A 17,718-nucleotide genomic window follows, 5' to 3' on the forward strand; every position below is an offset into this window, starting at 1 on the left:
AAGCCGTAATACTTGGCACTCCTTGGCTCCCGACTGCCAGGATCCCTTTCTATCTGAGCTGCAATGCTTACACAAACAAACAAACAAAAAGACTTAAGAGGCAACATGAACCTAGATACTAAGATGAAAATATTTAATACATTAGAGAGATAAAAAGGCATATGTGGGGGAAATAAAATATAAAATAAAATGGAAATAATTAAAACAAGACTTCAAAACTAAAAATTAAAATGCTAGTTTAAATATATTATTTTAAATATTACTAGAATGCCAGTTTTAAGTTTTGCTTTTGTTTTGTATTGAGACAAGGTTTCTCTATAGCTTTGGAGCTTGTTCTGGAACAAGCTCTATAGACCAGGCTGGCCTTGAACTCATAGAGATCCTCCTGCCTCTCCCTCCTGAGTGCTGGGATCAATGTTATATTTTATAATATATGGCCACGCCTGGTCACATATATTATTTTAACAAATTACCGCCTCCCGCATTAAATGTGCACTTCTACGGCACCGATTACAATCTTCCAGTCTAGTTCCTTGGCTCCCTTACCTGAGGCCCCCGGTTTCCGCCGCGCAGGCAGCGCTCTAGCCAGCCCGCCGCCCGCGAGGACCCACAGCCAAGATGGCGGCGTCCGCCATGCAGGCGTGCCGTCTCCTGCGGTTCTCCGTGGCTCTGGGGCCCAGGTCCTGTAACTACCGTGCGCCGCCACCCCCGCGCCGCCGCCCCGGGCCCCACTGGCCAGACCCGGAGAATCTGCTGAGCCCACGATGGCAGCTAGGGCCGCGATATGCGGCGAAGCAGTTCGCGCGGTACGGCGCCAAGTCCGGGGTGGCCCCCGCCTCCCTGTGGCCATCCCCGGAGCAGCTGCGCGAGTTGGAGGTGGAGGAGCGAGAATGGTACCCGAGTTTAGCGACCATGCAAGAGTCGCTGCGCACGCAGCAGCAGGCCCAGGAGGCAAGGCGTCGTGCCAGGTGCGTTATGGGGGCAGGTAACCCACGACCCCGAAACCACGAATTCTCTTGGAGGCATGCGGAGTCCTTGTGGTGTAGGGTTATCATACATGTTCACTTGACTGAAAAACCAAACTTCTGGCCGGGCGGTGGTGGTGCAAGCCTTTAATCCCAGCAGTTGGAAGGCAGAGACAGGTGGATCTCTCTGTGAGTTCGAGACCAGTCTGGTCTACAGCGCGAGTTCCAGAAAGGCTCCAAAGCTACAGAGAAACCCTGTCTTGAAAAGCCAAACCAAACCAACCCCCACAAACTGCTAGGTAAATTCTTGTAGTCACTCAACTGCAGTTCTTGTGCTACTTTACCCCTTCCTTTACTACTGAGCTGTATCACTAGCCCGCCCTTATATATACACATATATATAACAGGTCTCACTGTTAGCCATAACTCATTATATGTTTCCAGACTGGCATTGACTCTAGATCCATCTACCTTTACCTTCCGTATATCTGTACCAGGCCCAGCCTCAACTATTTTTTCTTTACTAACATTCTGTGCAAGAATCTGAGGATCCACACAATGGGAAACAAAACAGACAAGAATTTCACATGACAAGGGACCCTCAAAAGGACAAAACACGGTTAAGAATGCATGCTGGAGCCCGGCGATGGTGGTGCAAGCCCAGCACTCAGAGTGCAGAGCCAGGTGGATCTCTGAGTTTGAGACCAACCTGGTCTACAAGAGCTAGTTCCATGACAGGCTCTAAAGCTACAAAGAAATAATGTCTTGGAGGAAAAAAAAGTGCATGCTGGGGCCAAGCAATAGTAGTGCACACCCTTAATGCCAGCATTCAGGAAGAAGAGGCAGGCTGATCTCAGTGAGTTTGAGGCCAGCCTGGTCTAGAATGAGTTCCAGAATAGCCAAGGCTACATAGAGAGACTCTGTCTCAAAAAAAAAAAAAAACACAAAAAAACAAAAAGGGGGGCAGGCATGCAGGAGAACACATCAGTTTGCTAGCCCTTGTATGTTTGAGCAAAGCCCCATATAACAAGTTATAGTTACTGGGAAAATCTCAAGTTCCCAGAAGGGGGAACAGGTAGTGCAAAGGTCCTGAAGTTGAGCCAAGCCTAGTGACACATGACTGTAACTTTGGAGAAGACATGGTTCAGAGGCAGGGTGTGAGGTCTGAGGACAGTCCTCACACCTATCAGTGAGACCCTTTATCATAAGTAAACTGGGCATGATGAAAGCACACCTGTAATCTTAGCCATCTGGAGCCAGAGGCAGGGTAAATCGCTGAGTTTTGAGACCAGCCACGTCTACATAGTAAGACCCCATCTTTTAAGAAAACTTCAACCCAGTGGCAGTACAGGCCTTTAATCCCAACACTCAGGAGGCAGAGACAGGCCGATTTCGGTGAGATCAAGGTCAGCCTCTACAGAGTGAGTTCCAGGGCAGCCAGGACTGCACAGAGAAACCCTGTCTCAAAAAAATTAAAAAAGAAAGGAAATTAATTTTTAAAAAATGCCTAGGGGCTGGAGAAAAGATGGCTCAGTGGTTAAGAGCGCTGCCTGCTCTTCCAAAGATTGAGTTCAATTCTCAGCAACCACATGGTGTAATGAGATCTGGCGCCCTCTTCTGGCCTGCGGGCATACATGCAGAAAGAATACTGTGCATAATAAATAAATTTTTAAAAAATGCCTAAAGTGTGCCCTGAGGCACTCCGTCAGTGTGGCTGGGTAATGGAGATGAGAATAGTGCTGGGCCCTGAAGTCCAGGGCAGGCGTCAGCAAAGGAGGGACATGTGCGCAATCAGATCTGCAGGGAAATGGAGGAAGTCACAGACATCTGGATGATGCCACTTCTGGTGCAGGGTCCAAGGCAAGTGAAATGTGTTCCTGGTATTTAACCTTGTCCTCTCAACTTTGAAAGGACAAGATCGCCCTTTGTACAGATGAAAACTGAGGTCTGGAGAAGCCATGTCAACTGTCCAGAGTCATGCTGGCAGTGTAGGATGGAGCTGGTTCCCCATGTGTCCCACCCTAGCTGGATGAATAGTCCTTTCCTGTTTTAAGGCTTGATTCTTAAAGTTTTACTGTCTTAAGACTGAGATATGAGTGTAACTAAAAAATTCATAGGGCTGGAAGAAAACATTCATCTAGTTGTTTCTGTGCCTGAATTTGGACCTGGCAGACATAGCAGTGAAATCAAGGAAGGAGCCATGACACGGGCATGAGGATGGTTTAGTAGACAGGTAGGTGGAATCCAGGGTCGACTTGGTCTGCCCCTTACTGCCTGCTTTCCTCTGCAGGGAGCAGCACATCTCAGAGTGCATGGCCAAGATGCCACAAATGATTGAGAACTGGCGACGGCAGAAGCGAGAACGCTGGGAGAAAGCTCAGGCTGACAAGGAGCGGAGGGCCCGGTTACAGGCTGAGGCCCAGGAGCGCCTGGGTTACCACGTGGACCCAAGGAGTGCCCGCTTCCAGGAACTATTACAGGACCTAGACAAGCAGCAGCGCAAGCGCCTCAAAGAGGAGAAACAGCGGCAGAAGAAGGAGGCACGAGTTGCTGCTATGGCCTCTGCCGAAGCCCAGGACCCAGAAGTGTCTGGGGAGCCCAGTTCCTAAAAGTCCCTTTCCCAATAAAACCTGCTGCTGACAGCTCTGTTCTACACATTCTCCCTCAAGTTGTGACTTCCTGGGCCCCCGGCTCATCCCACAACACCTGGGGTGGGAGAATGCTCCACGGGCTGTGTCCACACCTGGACACTAGGCCATGCCATGAACTGGGGCTTCAGGGACAGAGAAAGGGGATGGATGGGCAAATAATGAAGGAGCAGATGGCGGTAGAGAAGGAGGCTTCTGTTTACCAACATTAATCTCCAGTAATTAGCCAATTACCGGGGGGAGTACAGCCAAACAGACTGCATGATAGAGGGAGCAGCAGCCCTTCTAGGGCTGAGCTGGGGCAGGGGCCCAAGTTTCCAGAGGGAAGAGATGCTAGGGCCCCCATCTGTGAGGATCACAAGCCTCTTCCCCACGTCTCAGCATGCTATGTCACCTGTGCCCCAGCTAGCTCACAGATTCATAGGCTGCTGTGAGAAGCTCCAGTAGGCAGGCACCATTATTAGGGCTCACTTTTAAAACTTTATTCACTTCAAAACCTTTATCAGAGATATGGTTCTGCCCTGGGGCAGGGGTAGCCTTGGCCTTCAGAATTGATGTTACCTCCTTCTCCAGGCTGGAGGCCAAGGCCAGTCTGGGGAGAAGGCCTTGGGCTTCTAATGAACTCACTCCAGATGGAAAGATTTGGGCCACTCCAATGGAGGATAAAAGTTTAGGGCTCCAGCTTCCCCTCATCATGGAGGAGGGAGGTGGGTTGTCCTTGGGGATGCTTCAGGGATGGGGAAGCAGGCAGGCGCCTCTCCATCTGGCTGCAGGGAGCTGGGACAGAGGCCAAGAGGGGCCCATCTGTCGCCTCCTGGTCTTGCCAGCAACTTTGAGCAGGCTGGGCTCTGTTAAGAGGATGGGGACAGCTGTCTGGCCCAGGTCTTGTCGGACTGAGATGGGAACAGGGGCCTCTTCAGGAAGGTGGGAATCTGGGCTAGGTGGTTTTTCTTTTTCTTTAAATGGTTTTTGTTTTTTTTCTTCCTCTTAAATAAACATGAATATATATATGTGTGTATATATATATATACTTTTTCTTTTATAAAACTTTTGTGGAGTGGGGTGGGGGCATTCTAGCCTCCCAGCATCACTCATCATCAAAGTTCTGACTCAGGAGGAAGTTGGCAGCCAAGTTCTCATTTTTTTCACACGCGAAGTAGGCCTGGATCACCAGGCTCTCTGGGAAGCCCAGTGCCTTCAGCTGTGGGAAGATGGGCAGGGGTAAGAAGGAGGGAGGTATGGGGCTGCCCACCATGAGTGGCTCTTCAGCCAGGCCTCTTACCCTTTCTATAGCTTCCTTCTCCTGCGGCGTCACCTGGATATAGTTCATCTGTGAAGCCTCCTCCCCTATGGCACCAACCTCGCCCTCTACATCAGAGACGTCCGGCAGCTCCCCCGGGGGCTCATTCAACATCTGGATGAACTGCTCCTGGTGACGGCTAATTTGCTGTGAGGAGGAGAAGGGTGACAATCCACAGTCCTTGTCCCATATGCCCAGGTCCCACCACAGCTCTGCTTACACACCAAACTGTCAAACACTCTGAAGGTGCCTACTCTGGCCAAACAATCATGTATAAACTGTCAAGGTAGGGCTAAGGTGCCAAGCTGGGAAGACGGGCATGGTGGCATACACCTTTAACCCTGGCACTTGGGAGGTAGAGGCAGGAGGATCTGAGTTTGAGGCCAGCCTGGTCTACAGAGGAGTTTAAAGCTAGCCAAGGCTATGTAATGTCTCAATTAAATGTCTCAATAAAACAAAAAAGTAAATGTACCAAAGCTAGGCATGGTGGTTCATACCTGTAATCCCAGCCCCCGGGAGGCTGAAGCAAGGGGATCACCATGAGTTTGAAGCCGGCCTAACCTATATAGTGAGACTAAATAAAAACAAAGGTTCAAACCAAGTAGCTGCAGATTTGCTAGTTAACTTATTGAGGCCTTTTGGGAGGGATCAACTGTCTTGCAGAAGAGGAGAGCTTGCCTCTGGCTAAAACAAGCACCAAGTGAAAATGCCCTGGGTGGATCTAATGGGATGGCAAGTCTCAAAAGAGCTCTGTGGCATGAACAGCACAGAAAGTCTGGGAAGACCTTTCTCCTGTGGCACACAGGGGAGTGCAACTTAGGTGCTTCTCTGTCACGTTGCGAGTGAACCCAGGCCTCAACCTGCTAAGCACCAGCACTCCACTACTGAGGCACACTCTCAGTCTGTGCAACCTTTATCTTTTTTCTTTCTTTTTTGAGATGATCTCACTATTTCAAGAAGCTGACTTCAAGTCCAGTGATCCTCCTACCTCAGCCTAAGTGCTGGGCATACAGGTGTACACCACCACACTCAGCCTGAGTTTGTTAAATACACTGTACTTGAAAATCTAGAGGTTCTGATGCAACCCTTTGCTTCTGCAGACATCAGACAATTTAGCCTCTTGGTGGACGGTCACCAGGGACACTGTGTAGAATGAAGAGACACGAGAGAAAGAGAAAGAAACAGGACACTGGGTGGGCGAAGTGGCTGCCACTAGGGTAGAAGCAGAAACAGTCCCCAGGAGGCCGTCAGAGGCTCAGGGCAGAACAAGCGGGCCTGAAAACTCAGAGGTCCAGGAAGTCCTCTCATAGTTCAGCTGAGAGCGGTCCAGGGGTTCTGGTGTGATGACACAGGTTCAGGTCAGATCAGGAAAAAGCCAAGACTGAGAAGCAGGAAGAGAAGCTACAGTACAGCAAGAACTCAAGAAGAATGCTGAGCCGGGCAGTGGTGGCACACACCTTTAAGCCCAGCACTGGGGAGGCAGAGGCAGGTATCTCTGTGAGTTTGAAGGCAGCCTGGTCTACAGAGCAAGTTTCAGGACAGGCTCCAAAGCTACAGAGAAAGCTTGCTTGAAAAACCAAAAAAAAAAAAAAAAAAAAAAAAAGAATGCTGTGGCCAGAGTCTAGAACCCAGACATATGGCAGGCGGCAGGCAGCCTGCTTTGGTGCTCTGGGCCTGACCTCTTCTGCAGGGGGATGTCAACAGCATCCATACCTCATTGAAGTCCAATTACACATGACCTTGGAGGCCATCAGACAGCAAGGGACTGAACCTGTGCTATACTTCTGCTTTCTCGGAGCAAAGCTATGTCCCTGGGTATTCCCATAAAGAACTAGAAAAGGCATCTGTCTCAGTTCCCTCACCCTGGACCGCACCTGCAAGAGCTGAGGGTTCTCCTGGCCCAGCTGCTGGAGCAGCGCAGGGAGCAGCGCTGGGTTCTGCTGAATCACTTGCCGCATGTTCTGGAACTGGGGCTGGTCCCGCAGGAACTCCAGGGGGTTCTCCACTGCTAGTGGCAGGAAGAGGTGTGGTGAGACCCCTGCAGGGCTCCTGAGCTAGACTGCAGATGCCCACATGTACACTGTGCATCCTGCTCACCTGTTTCTGTGGCCGGCTGGTCTGGTACCTGGCTCTCCTGGACAGAACCATGTTCGGGCTCGGGGCTTCCGGGAATTCCCTGTCAGGGATCCTGCTCTTTAGTTCTCTCCAACAGAGCCACTTCCCCCTCCCAAATTATCAGCCTGACAGGAAACAGGAAGGCCTCATCCCCGCCCTCCATGCTCTCTGTCCAGCCTCTTTGGGAAGCCTCCAGTGGTAACACACAACACCCAAGAGCCTATGGGGAGGTTCCACTTCCATTCCTGTTGAGGTCCCGAGACCTGGAGACTCCCTCACCGTGAGCAAGTACTCCACAGCTCTGTGGGGGTTGTTGTAGCTGGCCCTCAACGCGGCCACAACCCGTTCCCTCTCGTAGCCCATGGACATGATCTCGGTCAGCATCGTCTCATACTCAGAGCCAGTCACTGTGAAGGGAGCAGCAGGGCCAGGGTCACCAGGAGCACAGAAGGGCAGCTCCCAGACCCTCCCATACCCAGACAAGGCTGTCAAAGGCTGATGGCTGGGGCTCCCAGTCGCCTCTGCCCTGAGGACCACCCACCCACCTAATGTGGAAGCTGCGTCTTCCTCTCGCCCGCTGCTACCTGAAGAGGGAACAGAGCTGCAAATTCAAGAGAGAGAAATCGGACCCTGGCTTCTGGTGGCTTGCCCTCCCCGCAAGTGCATGGGACCACACTGGAAGGTGCAAAAGACAGGGCACAGGTAAGGCTACTGTCCCTTCCTTACCCAGAAATGGATTCTGGAGATGTTGTGGTGGTTGAATCTTCTGATGGGCTCTTATCCTCTCTGCTGGGAGGTGGAGGATGGGACATGTCTGATGCTGGGGCCGGAGGGAAAGGTGTGGAGGATTCCGAGGCAGCAGTAGGTGAGACCTCTGGGGGTGCTGGAGTAACCTGGCCAGTCTTGGTCTGTGACAACAAGAAAAAGGGATCAGGCAGCAGCATCCCTATCAAGCCCCAACATCCTGCCCCATCACAGCCCCACCCTGCCTGTGGCTAATCTCTCCTGGGCACACAAGCTCTTTGCCAGCATCCCAGCTAATCTACCCACCTTGGTCACCATGACAACCACAAAGTTCTTCTCATCTATATGGTATTCCTTGATGGGGACATCATCACTCAAGATCTTGCCAGCATAGATGAGCTTCTGTCCGGCCACAGGAAAAGCATCTCTCCCCTTCTCAGCTTCTATCTTTTCCTTCAGCACCTTCACCTGGAATAAGGAGTAAGGTATTATAAACAAGACTAATAATGTGGGGTGTGTGTGTGGTCACAAGTAGCACTAGCATCCAAAGATACCCTCAGTGAAGTCTAGGCATGGTTGTGCACACATTTAACCCCAACACTGGGGAGAGACTGAGTTCCAGGCTAGCCAGAGCTACATAATGAGGCTGTTTCAAATACAATAAAGACTCCTTTCCTGACCCTTTTACTTTAGGGAAAAAGCTTTGCTCTCAATCATACAAGATTCCAATTCATTCTGGCCAGCTGACAGCAATCTGTTATAGGCCAGACACTGAAGCTGCTCAGAGTGTGTCTGTGTGTATTCACACATAGGTGTGATGGTGGCAGCTCTACCAGAGCTCCATCCCGCCACCCTGTTTTAAACAGCCTGTGGAACAGAACAAAACACACATCAGTCACTGTTCTCATGTGAAGACAATGATGTGAGAAAAGCAAATTTGTATTTTAGATGCCATGTGGTTGAGAAGGGAAACAGTAATAAGGAAACGAAAGGGTATACCCACCACTGGCCTCTGTTCTGTAACTACTGAGACATCCTTTTCCCTTCCATTTTTCTAACATGGTCTTTGTTATTCTGTACTCCAGGCTGGCCTAGAACTATGTAGCTTAGACTGGACTGGAACTCAAATACCATCTTGGCCTTAGTGTTCAGGGATCATAGACATGACCACAATGGCTAGACTTCACTTAGGGTATACCAGTAGCTTTAAGTATATTTGAGAAGATTCAGGGGAGGTGGCCCCAGTAGTTATCACCTACTTGGGAGGCTAAGTCAATACAGATCACTTGAGGCCCAGAAAGTTCAAAGTCACACTGAATAACAAAACCCCACTCTCAAAAAGCAAAAGCAAACAAAAGTTCACGCAGCATGTTTAGGCTGCTGTCTGTTACATGAAACAAAAAAAAAAAAAAATTAACCCTGTGTCTGCCATTGCTGTGACCATGGCAAAGTTCCTTAACTCTGAGGTTGTCAAACGGAGAAAGGCAGGAATCCCCAGGGACAATGCTATTTTGCAGATTCAGCAAGATGACAGTGGGAAAGAATAAACGGCCAACAAACACGGACCACCAAAACTATTAAGATTAAGACCATTTATTATCATCAACATTGTCGTCACCAGTTGGCACCTCTTGGCCACTGATGCCAAACTGGGCCACCCGAGCAGCTTGCAGGCTGGGACGCGGAGCCGGCAGCTGACACCGGAGCGGGCCCGGGGACTCGCCCTGGGTCCAGGCAGGGAATGGCGGCCGAGCTGCCGGGGCAGGGCAGGGCCGATCGGGGGGATCCGAGGAGGTCGGGCCGCTGGGGGAGGGCAGCAGGGCCCGGCCGCACGTCCTCCCCGCCCCTCCCGTTGGTTCCAGGCCTCCCTGCCCCCACCCACCCCGGCACCCGGTCGCTCCCGCCACCCGGGCTCCGGCCCGCACCGTCTCCTCAGGCTCCATGCGTATCTTGAAGGTCTGCTGCTGCAACGTTTTAAGTGTGATGACGACGGCCATGGCGAGGCCGGAGCAATGCGGCAGCCCCGGGATCCTCGTATAACATGCAACTCACGCCGCCGCCATCTTAGCGCCCAGCTGCGCCGTGCTCCCAGCGCTTCCGGGGCAAGTGAGAAGCGCGCGCACATCAGCTATGTGACCCGTCTGTGAACCCGCCTCTACCTCTAGAGCATGCGTGGTAGCACTTCCCTGCCTTAGGCATGCGCAAACAATTCAGCTTTCGCTTTAGGGGCCGAGCAAACATCACGTTGTCTGGATGATGTCATGTTTATCAATAGTGATGTCACATGCCCGCAAAATGGCTTCTAATGCACCCACTTCCACGCACTACCAGTTTTTATGGTTTTTGCTTTAGGTTTAGTTGCCCAAATTCAGATCTGATCAAACTAGTTTAGCAGAAAGCAAGTGAAGTTACCACATATCTCAAACATATAAACAGTAACTTTTCTAAAAAAGTTTTTTCGAGTCAGCGTTTTTCTGTAGCTTTGGAGCTTGTCCTGGAACTAGCTCTTGTAGACCAGGCTGGCCTCGAACTCAGAGATCCACCTGCCTCTGCCTCCCCAAGTGCTGGGATTAAAGGCATACACCACCACCACTTAACTGTAAATGACTAGGCTCATAACCAAATACAAGAAACAGGGTATCAAATGGGCTATCTTACTAATTTTTGGAATAAATTCTTCCTAGTTCATGGGTGCCCTACCTCTTTGTGCTATTTCAATGACTGGCAATCCATTCAACACCTCAAAAATATTTAACGTTTTCCAAGGCTCCTTTATGCTAAATACAGTTCTCCCTCCATAGATTTATTTCCCTTGCTTGCACCCACGTTTTTCTGGGAGGTAAGGGGTATTTCAAGAAGCCTTAAGTCACCATCACATAACTAAAAGGTGATGAAAACATCAGTCCTGGAAGGGGGGACAGCACATCGAAGATGATTTAAGGGGCTGCAGTGAAGCTAGGCCAAGGCTCTCGTAAAGAGAACACAAGCATCAACATCCTCCCAGGCAAAACTAACCACTCACTACTCACTATGGAGCTTGCTTTGTCTAATGCTTCACCACACAGTGACCAGGCAGTTCCCAAAGGCCTGCCTCTCTCCAGCCACCTGAGTACAGACTCCTTCAAAACTGGCAAAGCCAAGACCAGTTTCTTTCTAAAGACCACAGGCCTCCTGCCCACCTCCAACTTTAAATGGCAAGCCTGTGACCCAACAGTGGGGACCCCGATCCTTTCAGTCCCCTTTCCCCTTGTGGTAAGGCAGGCACCCAGAGCATGTTTGGTAAGCCATCTCCAACTGAACATAACCAATCCCTTTCTATCAGCTCAGTTCTAGAAATACGGGCACTTGGGCTAAACCAGTCACTCTCTGAATTTAGTTCCTTGACTATGACTTACTAGCATTCACTCCAATAATGCCAGGTTTTAAACTGCTCAACTATCCTACGTGGCAGTATCAGAAAGCAGACTAAGAGATCTAGCCTACTCTTTGAGACAGGGTTCTCTGTGTAGCCCTGGCAGTCCTAGAACTTGCTCTGTAGACCAGGCTGGCCTCAAACTCAGAGATCCGCCTGTCTGCCTCCAAAGTGCTGGGATTAAAGGTGAGCACCACCATGCCCAGCTCCAGCATGTAATAGATGGTTAAGATTAAGGTTCAAGTGTCTGCCTAGCAGTCACTAAGCTCAGTCAGCAATCAGTCTGTTCATCACACATCTGCTGCTAGGACAAGGGAATTACTAGGGGGACTTCAGGCATCAAAACTTGTCGGCTAGCTGGTCAGTGGTGGCACACGCCTTTAATCCTGGCACTTGGGAAGCAGAGGCAGGCAGATCTGTGAGTTCGAGGCCAGCCTGGTCTACAGAGTGAGTTCCAGGACAGGCTCCAAAGCTACATGGAGGAATCCTGTCTAGAAAACAAAATCAAATCGACAGCTGCTCTCCTGCTTGAGATTACAGGACACATACATACATACATATATATGTACCAATGTCATTCTGTGGGATTCGGTCAACTCCAATAGCTCAAGCATGAGCCACCAGCACCCTGAAGAGCCACTTGACTCCCTGACGTACATCCTCCCAGAGAAGGAAACACGGTAGGGAAGACACAAAACTTAATTTAATAGAAATTTTGTTTGTAGTTCTTACACTCTCAGTGTGAGCTGTGCTAGAACTGGCTGCCCCACAAGCGGCCCAGTCCTGGGGGCAAGGGAGAAAGGGGATGAGAAGACCCCCATTCTTCCTCAGTGCTGGGGGCAGGGGAGACACCACCCCCTTTTCTCCTGCCCTCCTCCGAAATCCAGGAAGGAGAGCAGATGCAATCTCAAGCCTATGACTTTTCCTCCACACCCCTTTCCCTGGAGTTGGAGGGTAGTGACCAGGGGTTGGAGAAGGGACAGAAGAAAAAGATGTTGATTCAAAATGAGAAGCCAGGAGTTGAGGGCTGAAGGAGAATTAGGACAAACACCAGTAAAAAAAAAGGAGGCGGGGGAGGCAGGGAACAAAATCAAAATCCACCCCAGATCTGAACCTGCCTGGAAAAAAATGAAAAGTTCCTGAGTCTCATAGAGACATTATTGGGAGCAGCCAGCTCTGCAATGGGGTGTTCAGGCCTCAGTCCAGCCCTGGAGGCAAGGTGGTATGGCCTCTACAGCTCATCCTTGGCCTGGGCAGTGGCATCCTCATCTTCCTCCTTCTCATCCTCATCTTCTTCATCTTCATCTCTGTCATCCTCATCCTCTTTGTCCTCAGCCTCTTCCTCCTCTTTGCGCTTCTTGTCCTCCTCTTCTTCCTTCAGCCTCTGTTCTTCATCCTGCTTGTCCTTCATCTGCTTTTCTGCAGCCTGTGGGGACGGACCACACCTTTTAGTGCCTGGTTCTCACCTGCCTCCCAGTCCCCATAGCTGAACCCTGGTAAGACAGGAACCCCAGCCCACCTTGGTGACACCCCATGTCTCATTGCCAAATTCCTCTGCATAGGCCTCATCATTGGTGATGAGAAAGTTGTCAAAGATTGTGCCAGACTTGACCTGGGGAAGAATGAAAAGACAGATGGTCAGCAGTGAATTCTGACAGCCCTGGCTCTGAACATGTGAGGCAGCAAGGTGTTGGTAGGACATGCCTTGAATCCTAGCACTGAAGAGGTAGAGGCTAGACTCTTTATGAAGTCGCAAGACAGCCAGTGTTACATAGTGAAACACTGCCAAAAAAAAGGGGTGGGGGTGGGGGCATGGCAGGTATGTTGGTGCAGTAGAAAGGCAAGGAGGAAAGAACTCCAGGCCAGACTGGGCTACATGGTGAACCCCAAGACACGCAAGGATATATACCAAGACCACCCTGCCTCAAAACTCTTAAAAGAAAAAAAAGGGGATACTGAAGTTTAAAAGCCATGCTTTCAGGACGTAAACTTCTGCCCTAGTGACCTGTACTACTACTGGCTTAGGTGCTCAATGGGGCCAGACACCACCTATGAGGTGTCAGCTAATAAAGGCACTTGCTGCCAGAGTTGATTCCTAGGATGGATACACACGGTGAAGAGAATCAACTTCTAGCTTTTCTCTGATCTCTGTAATGTGCACCCATATAAATACAAAATAAAACGTAATAATAATAAAACCAACTTTCTTACCAAGGTGGTGGTGGCGCAAACCTTTAATCCCAGCACTTAGGGGAGCAAAGGCAGATAGATCTGAGTTCGAAGCCAGTCTGTTCTACAGGGTGAGTTCCAGAACAGCTGGGGCCACACAGAGAAACCCTATCTGGAAACCCAACCCCTCCCTGCCCCCCAAACCCCAACTTTCTCCTGTGCTATGAAGAAAAAGGTATCACAAGAAATGCCTCATAAAATGTACCGCTTTGGAGTCTGGACACCTTGAGGTTGGTTCTTTCCTCCAGAACTACCAGTATGATCCTACAACTTAAGGTTTGCCAACAATCTTTTGTCTTTCCTGTGTCTCACCTGCCAGAGATCAAGGCCCAGGACACCAAAACTATCATAGGCATAGATGTTGGCATCCGGGGAATATTCAGGGTTGTCAATTTCCGGGTGTATCCAAGTACCCTTGTAATCTGGGTTGTCGATCTGACGTGGCTTCCACTCGCCCTGCAGAGGAGAACCAGGTAAATAGAGGTAGACATATTCTTCAGTACAAGCAACAACCCTGCAGAGAACCCCAATGCCCGTCTTGTTTTGTTTCTGCAGTGCAGTATTAATTACAGAGCACAGGCAAGCATCCGACCTGTGAGCCACACCCCACCACTCCAGCTTACCTTGTACTCAGGATTCTGAATTACTGGTGGTTCCCACTCCCCATCCATCTCTTCATCCCAGTCCTCGGGCTTCTTAGCATCAGGGTCAGGGATGTGCTCAGGCTTGTCCCAGTCCTAGGAATACACATGGAGGTCAGAGTGGGCCCAGGTGCCCTCCACTCTATGACGGCGGAAGAGCCACTGTCCGAGCACCAACCTCAGGTTTAGAATCTGTGGGGTCATCAATCTTGGCTCGTTCATCCCAGTCTTCTGGCTTGGCAGCATTAGGATCCTTTATCTTCTTGGGTGGCAGAAAGTCCCAATCATCCTCCAAGGAGCCTGACTCCACCTGGCTGTTGTCAATTTTCACCTCATACGTGTTGTCTGGCCGCACAATCAGCGTGTACAGGTGCGTGAATTCATCATCCTGAAGAGGGAAGGTGGTGAGTAGCCCCTCCCACCAGGCTACTGCCTGGGCCTCCCCCAACAGCCACTTAAATGACTACCCCGGCACACCTTACACCGGATGTCCTTGTTGATCAGCACATTCTTGCCCTTGTAGTTAAAGATGACATGAACCTTCTTGGTGCCAGGACCGCAGATGTCTGGACCTACACAAGCAGCAAACACAGGCTGCTTACTAAGGCAGGCTCTAGCCCTCTCCGTAAGAGAAAGACCTAGCCTCGCCTACTTAACTTCCATGTGCATGTATGCGCACCTCGCATATGCAGGAGTCTCAGAGGTCAGAAGCAGGAACTGGACACCCTGCCACCCACCAAGATAAAGGATCCCGAAGCTACCATTTGAGTGCTGGGAGCTGAACCTGTGTTCTCTGGAACCACTGAATCATCTCTCCAGTCCATTTTGTTTCTAACAGAGAACACTGTTACAAATAACTCACGTTGGCCTTAAACTATTAATCTACCTCAGTGGTCTAAATGCTGGAATCACATGTGTGCACCAGTATACCTAGCCAGGAATAAAGACCCGATTCTATTTTCTTTTTCTGAGACAGGCTCTCTTTACATATCTCTGTCTTGGAACCCACAAAGATGCACCTGCCTTTGCTACACCCAGTACTAGGATTAAAGGCATGTGCCACCACTTCAGGGTCAAAGACCTGATTCTTAAACTCAGGACAAATCTGAAAAGATTACCATTCTAGGATCAGCAAAGCGGCTTAGAGGTAAATCAGTGCTTTCCACCAAGCCTGACAACCTGAACTCAAATGCCAGAATCCAAATGACAGAAGAGATTTCTGAAGTTGCCCTCCGACCTTGACACTAGGGTGCCCAAACATACATGCATAAATATGAACGCACTCAAAAGGGCTTCCAGTGATTTAAATTAAGTCATCGACTTCATTTCTAAGATTTGGAAACATCTAGAACTAATCATACAAATGACCAACAAAAATCTACAACTAAAATAGATTAACCCTTTAGTTATCCCTTCAGGAAAAAAATGATCCTCATTCAAGTGCTTTCTATGGTTGTGAAAACCAGTTTTCTGGATATTTTCTGGATATCAAAGGGTCAGTCTACACCCACTGGCTGCCCTCCCCCACTCACCAAACATGATGTTGTATTCCGAGTCTCCGTGCATGTCCTTCTGGTCCAAACTACCCGGAAACAGCTTCACGTAACCGCCCCCACAGTCGATATTCTGCTCGTGCTTCACCGTGAACTGTACCACCAGTGTCTGGCCCTTGTTGCTGAAAGGTTCGAATCTAGCGGACAGCGCGTAAAATCGGGCATCTTGGCTTGTCTGCAGCCCTGTGGGATGGGAGTGTCGTCAGGCGGACCCCCGAGTACCCTAGCCCTCTAAGGGCATTGATGACCTCCCCTTCCTTCCCCCACCTGTCCTTGGCTCCCGGGTTCCGGGGAAAAGCCCAAACTCCGAGTGCTGACTACAGCTTCCTCCAGGAAATCGTCTTCAATCTGAACACCCACTCTCTGCCTCTTACCTTTATCTTTCTCCTGGTCCCCGTAGAATTTGCCAGAACTGAGGACAAATTTGCCAAAATCGGACTTGTGTTTGGATTCGACCCAGCGGTTGGTCCAGTCATCTGGTGGGGGGGCGGCATAGAGTCAGATCAGCCGGCCCGCTGACCCCCGCCCCCATACCCAACGTCTGTCAGAAGTCACAAGCAGGTGGGGGCGGGGAGGGGGATTTCCATCCCAACCTCGAACTTGACACCTCGAGCCGGCTTCAGGTCCTCGGACGAACCCTAACTCCGGGCGCGGGAAACCGCTGTGCCTTCCACGGCCCCCAAGGACGCACAACAGGAACCGCCCGCGGCTCTAGTCCCCCGGGGCCACAGTGTTGGCCCTCTGAACCGTAATTACATTTACACACGGCGAGGCAGCCATGGGCTCCAGGCCCAGTCGCCGCTGAGGCAGCATCGAGGCGGGCCCAGACCTTACCTCCGTCCAAGAACTGCTCTTTGAAATAGATGGCAGGCTCTGCGGCCGCCAAGCCGAAGAGGCCGAGCAGGAGCGGCACCGAAAGGAGCATGGCGGGCCGAGGGGGCGGCGGCGCACGGTCCCTTTAAAACGACCGTCGGGCAGCGACTCTGCAGTACTGACGGACGCTGCCGCCGCGGCTCCAATTTATATGCACCCACCTCTCACACCAACCTGACCAGGCCGCTGAGCCCGCCCCTCGGCCCTTTTGACTGGTTCAGACCCATAGCTGTCCCTTCTCATTGCGTCCTAGTCAGCTCAGCAAGTTAGGCTGTAGCTCGGAACGCTGGGATCCCAGATGGCCGATTTCTATTGGTCGCACCCTGGGCCAATGAGGGTCGACCACGCGTTGTGGGGGACGCCCCCTGGTGGGGTGGGGGCCCCGAGCCCGCTCGGGTCCGGTCACGTGACCGGGCCTCGGCCCAACCCCGCCCTTGCGGGTGCGAGTCCCAGGCTTTCCTTCGAATCGTTTAAAGAATCCGCGCGAGTGAGCCCAGGTGTTAACCGGGCTTGACTTCGACCATTTTCCATCCTCTCTGCACAGAGGAACGAAGGAAGGCTTCTTCGTCAATTTCTATCCGTCCTGCACTTAGGGAACGCCCACCCGATGGAGCGCTTTTCCTGTTCAGGATAAGGGCAAGTGCCAGTATCCTGGGGTTTCGCTGCATTCTAGTGTCACAGCTGCTCACGCCAGTAGAGCAAATGCCTCCTTCTGCCCCATAGTGCCCTAGCAGCCTGTCAGACTACTGTGTGACATGATGCAAATCGCTTTGCCTCTCTGAAATAACAGAGGCCAGGATGGGTGACCCTGAGTTATCTGGCAGAAATTCTTTTAAACCTTTTAGGGCTATCCACGGTTTGAGGGCAGGAAACAGAGGTCTCAGAGGGGTGTGGCCGTCAGCGTGTTTCTTCGGGTGAGAGGTACGGTTATTATCTTTTTTTTACCCAGAGCTGGGAAATGAAAGGGGTCACTTCTTTGTGGTCTCCCACAAACGACTGGGCTTTTGCAATTAAACGGCTATAGGCAGAGGGGAAGGAGTGTCGTTTGAGGAGGGAAAAAAGAACACAGATGGCTATGGTGATAGAATCCTAGGCCGATAAGCAGGACCCTTGGATCTTGAGTCCTGACTCAAGTCATGTGGCTGTGGCCAGCACCCTGCCTGCTGCTAGGTGGTGGGGGATGGGAGGTGTTTCCAAACTGAGGAAATGGAAACACTGGGACAGACTTCGGGCTGGAC

At 50.9% G+C, this 17,718-nt stretch overlaps 3 protein-coding genes across 6 annotated transcripts; 1 reads left to right on the forward strand and 2 right to left on the reverse strand.

Annotated features, from left to right (window-relative positions):
* The first annotated feature begins 589 nt into the window (after positions 1-589).
* Gadd45gip1 (GADD45G interacting protein 1) lies at positions 590-3,622 on the forward strand. The gene is made up of 2 exons (XM_048434708.3): positions 590-968; positions 3,256-3,622. Exons 1-2 carry the CDS (start codon positions 619-621, stop codon positions 3,572-3,574), a joined length of 669 nt encoding a protein of 222 aa, XP_048290665.2. The 5' UTR covers positions 590-618; the 3' UTR covers positions 3,575-3,622.
* On the reverse strand, positions 2,306-10,272 carry Rad23a (RAD23 nucleotide excision repair protein A). Of its 4 annotated transcripts, none has more exons than XM_085682210.2 (9): positions 9,698-10,251; positions 8,079-8,240; positions 7,755-7,936; positions 7,574-7,629; positions 7,308-7,435; positions 7,011-7,089; positions 6,788-6,921; positions 4,896-5,060; positions 2,306-2,423 (listed from the first exon to the last, which is right to left on the reverse strand). In XM_085682210.2, the coding sequence occupies exons 1-9, from the start codon at positions 9,767-9,769 to the stop codon at positions 2,373-2,375; spliced, it is 1,029 nt and encodes a 342-aa protein (XP_085538336.2). In that variant the 5' UTR covers positions 9,770-10,251; the 3' UTR covers positions 2,306-2,372. The 4 variants fall into 4 exon arrangements, with proteins under 4 accessions (XP_085538336.2, XP_048290664.2, XP_048290662.2 ...); XM_048434707.3 differs by lacking the exon at positions 2,306-2,423 and adding an exon at positions 4,622-4,816 and having other exon boundaries at positions 4,963-5,060; positions 9,698-10,272; XM_048434705.3 differs by lacking the exon at positions 2,306-2,423 and adding an exon at positions 4,622-4,814 and having other exon boundaries at positions 6,788-6,918; positions 9,698-10,222.
* Positions 10,273-11,869: 1,597 nt separating this feature from the next.
* Positions 11,870-16,601, reverse strand: Calr (calreticulin). Its single transcript, XM_048434703.3, has 9 exons — positions 16,442-16,601; positions 15,982-16,083; positions 15,587-15,790; positions 14,532-14,626; positions 14,233-14,442; positions 14,037-14,150; positions 13,726-13,869; positions 12,704-12,796; positions 11,870-12,610 (listed from the first exon to the last, which is right to left on the reverse strand). Exons 1-9 carry the CDS (start codon positions 16,530-16,532, stop codon positions 12,416-12,418), a joined length of 1,248 nt encoding a protein of 415 aa, XP_048290660.3. The 5' UTR covers positions 16,533-16,601; the 3' UTR covers positions 11,870-12,415.
* Between the last annotated feature and the right edge of the window lie 1,117 nt (positions 16,602-17,718).

Source organism: Myodes glareolus, chromosome 22, assembly GCF_982192425.1.
Source record: "Myodes glareolus chromosome 22, mMyoGla1.1, whole genome shotgun sequence".
NCBI lineage: Eukaryota > Metazoa > Chordata > Mammalia > Rodentia > Cricetidae > Myodes > Myodes glareolus.

What these genes read in the sequence shown, in the direction of transcription:
- Gadd45gip1 (XM_048434708.3), top strand. Translation starts at nt 619, where the DNA reads ATGGCGGCGTCCGCCATGCAGGCGTGCCGTCTCCTGCGGTTCTCCGTG. An exon ending in GAGGCAAGGCGTCGTGCCAG is followed by an intron (nt 969 to 3,255) that starts GTGCGTTATGGG and finishes TTTCCTCTGCAG; the next exon opens with GGAGCAGCACATCTCAGAGT.
- Rad23a (XM_048434704.3), bottom strand. Translation starts at nt 9,769, where the DNA reads ATGGCCGTCGTCATCACACTTAAAACGTTGCAGCAGCAGACCTTCAAG. An exon ending in AGAACCCTCAGCTCTTGCAG is followed by an intron (nt 5,061 to 6,787) that starts GTGCGGTCCAGG and finishes TCCTCCTCACAG; the next exon opens with CAAATTAGCCGTCACCAGGA. An exon ending in AGAAGGAAGCTATAGAAAGG is followed by an intron (nt 4,815 to 4,895) that starts GTAAGAGGCCTG and finishes ATCTTCCCACAG; the next exon opens with CTGAAGGCACTGGGCTTCCC.
- Calr (XM_048434703.3), bottom strand. Translation starts at nt 16,532, where the DNA reads ATGCTCCTTTCGGTGCCGCTCCTGCTCGGCCTCTTCGGCTTGGCGGCC. An exon ending in AGAGCAGTTCTTGGACGGAG is followed by an intron (nt 16,084 to 16,441) that starts GTAAGGTCTGGG and finishes CCCCCCCACCAG; the next exon opens with ATGACTGGACCAACCGCTGG. An exon ending in TTCAGAATCCTGAGTACAAG is followed by an intron (nt 13,870 to 14,036) that starts GTAAGCTGGAGT and finishes TCTCCTCTGCAG; the next exon opens with GGCGAGTGGAAGCCACGTCA.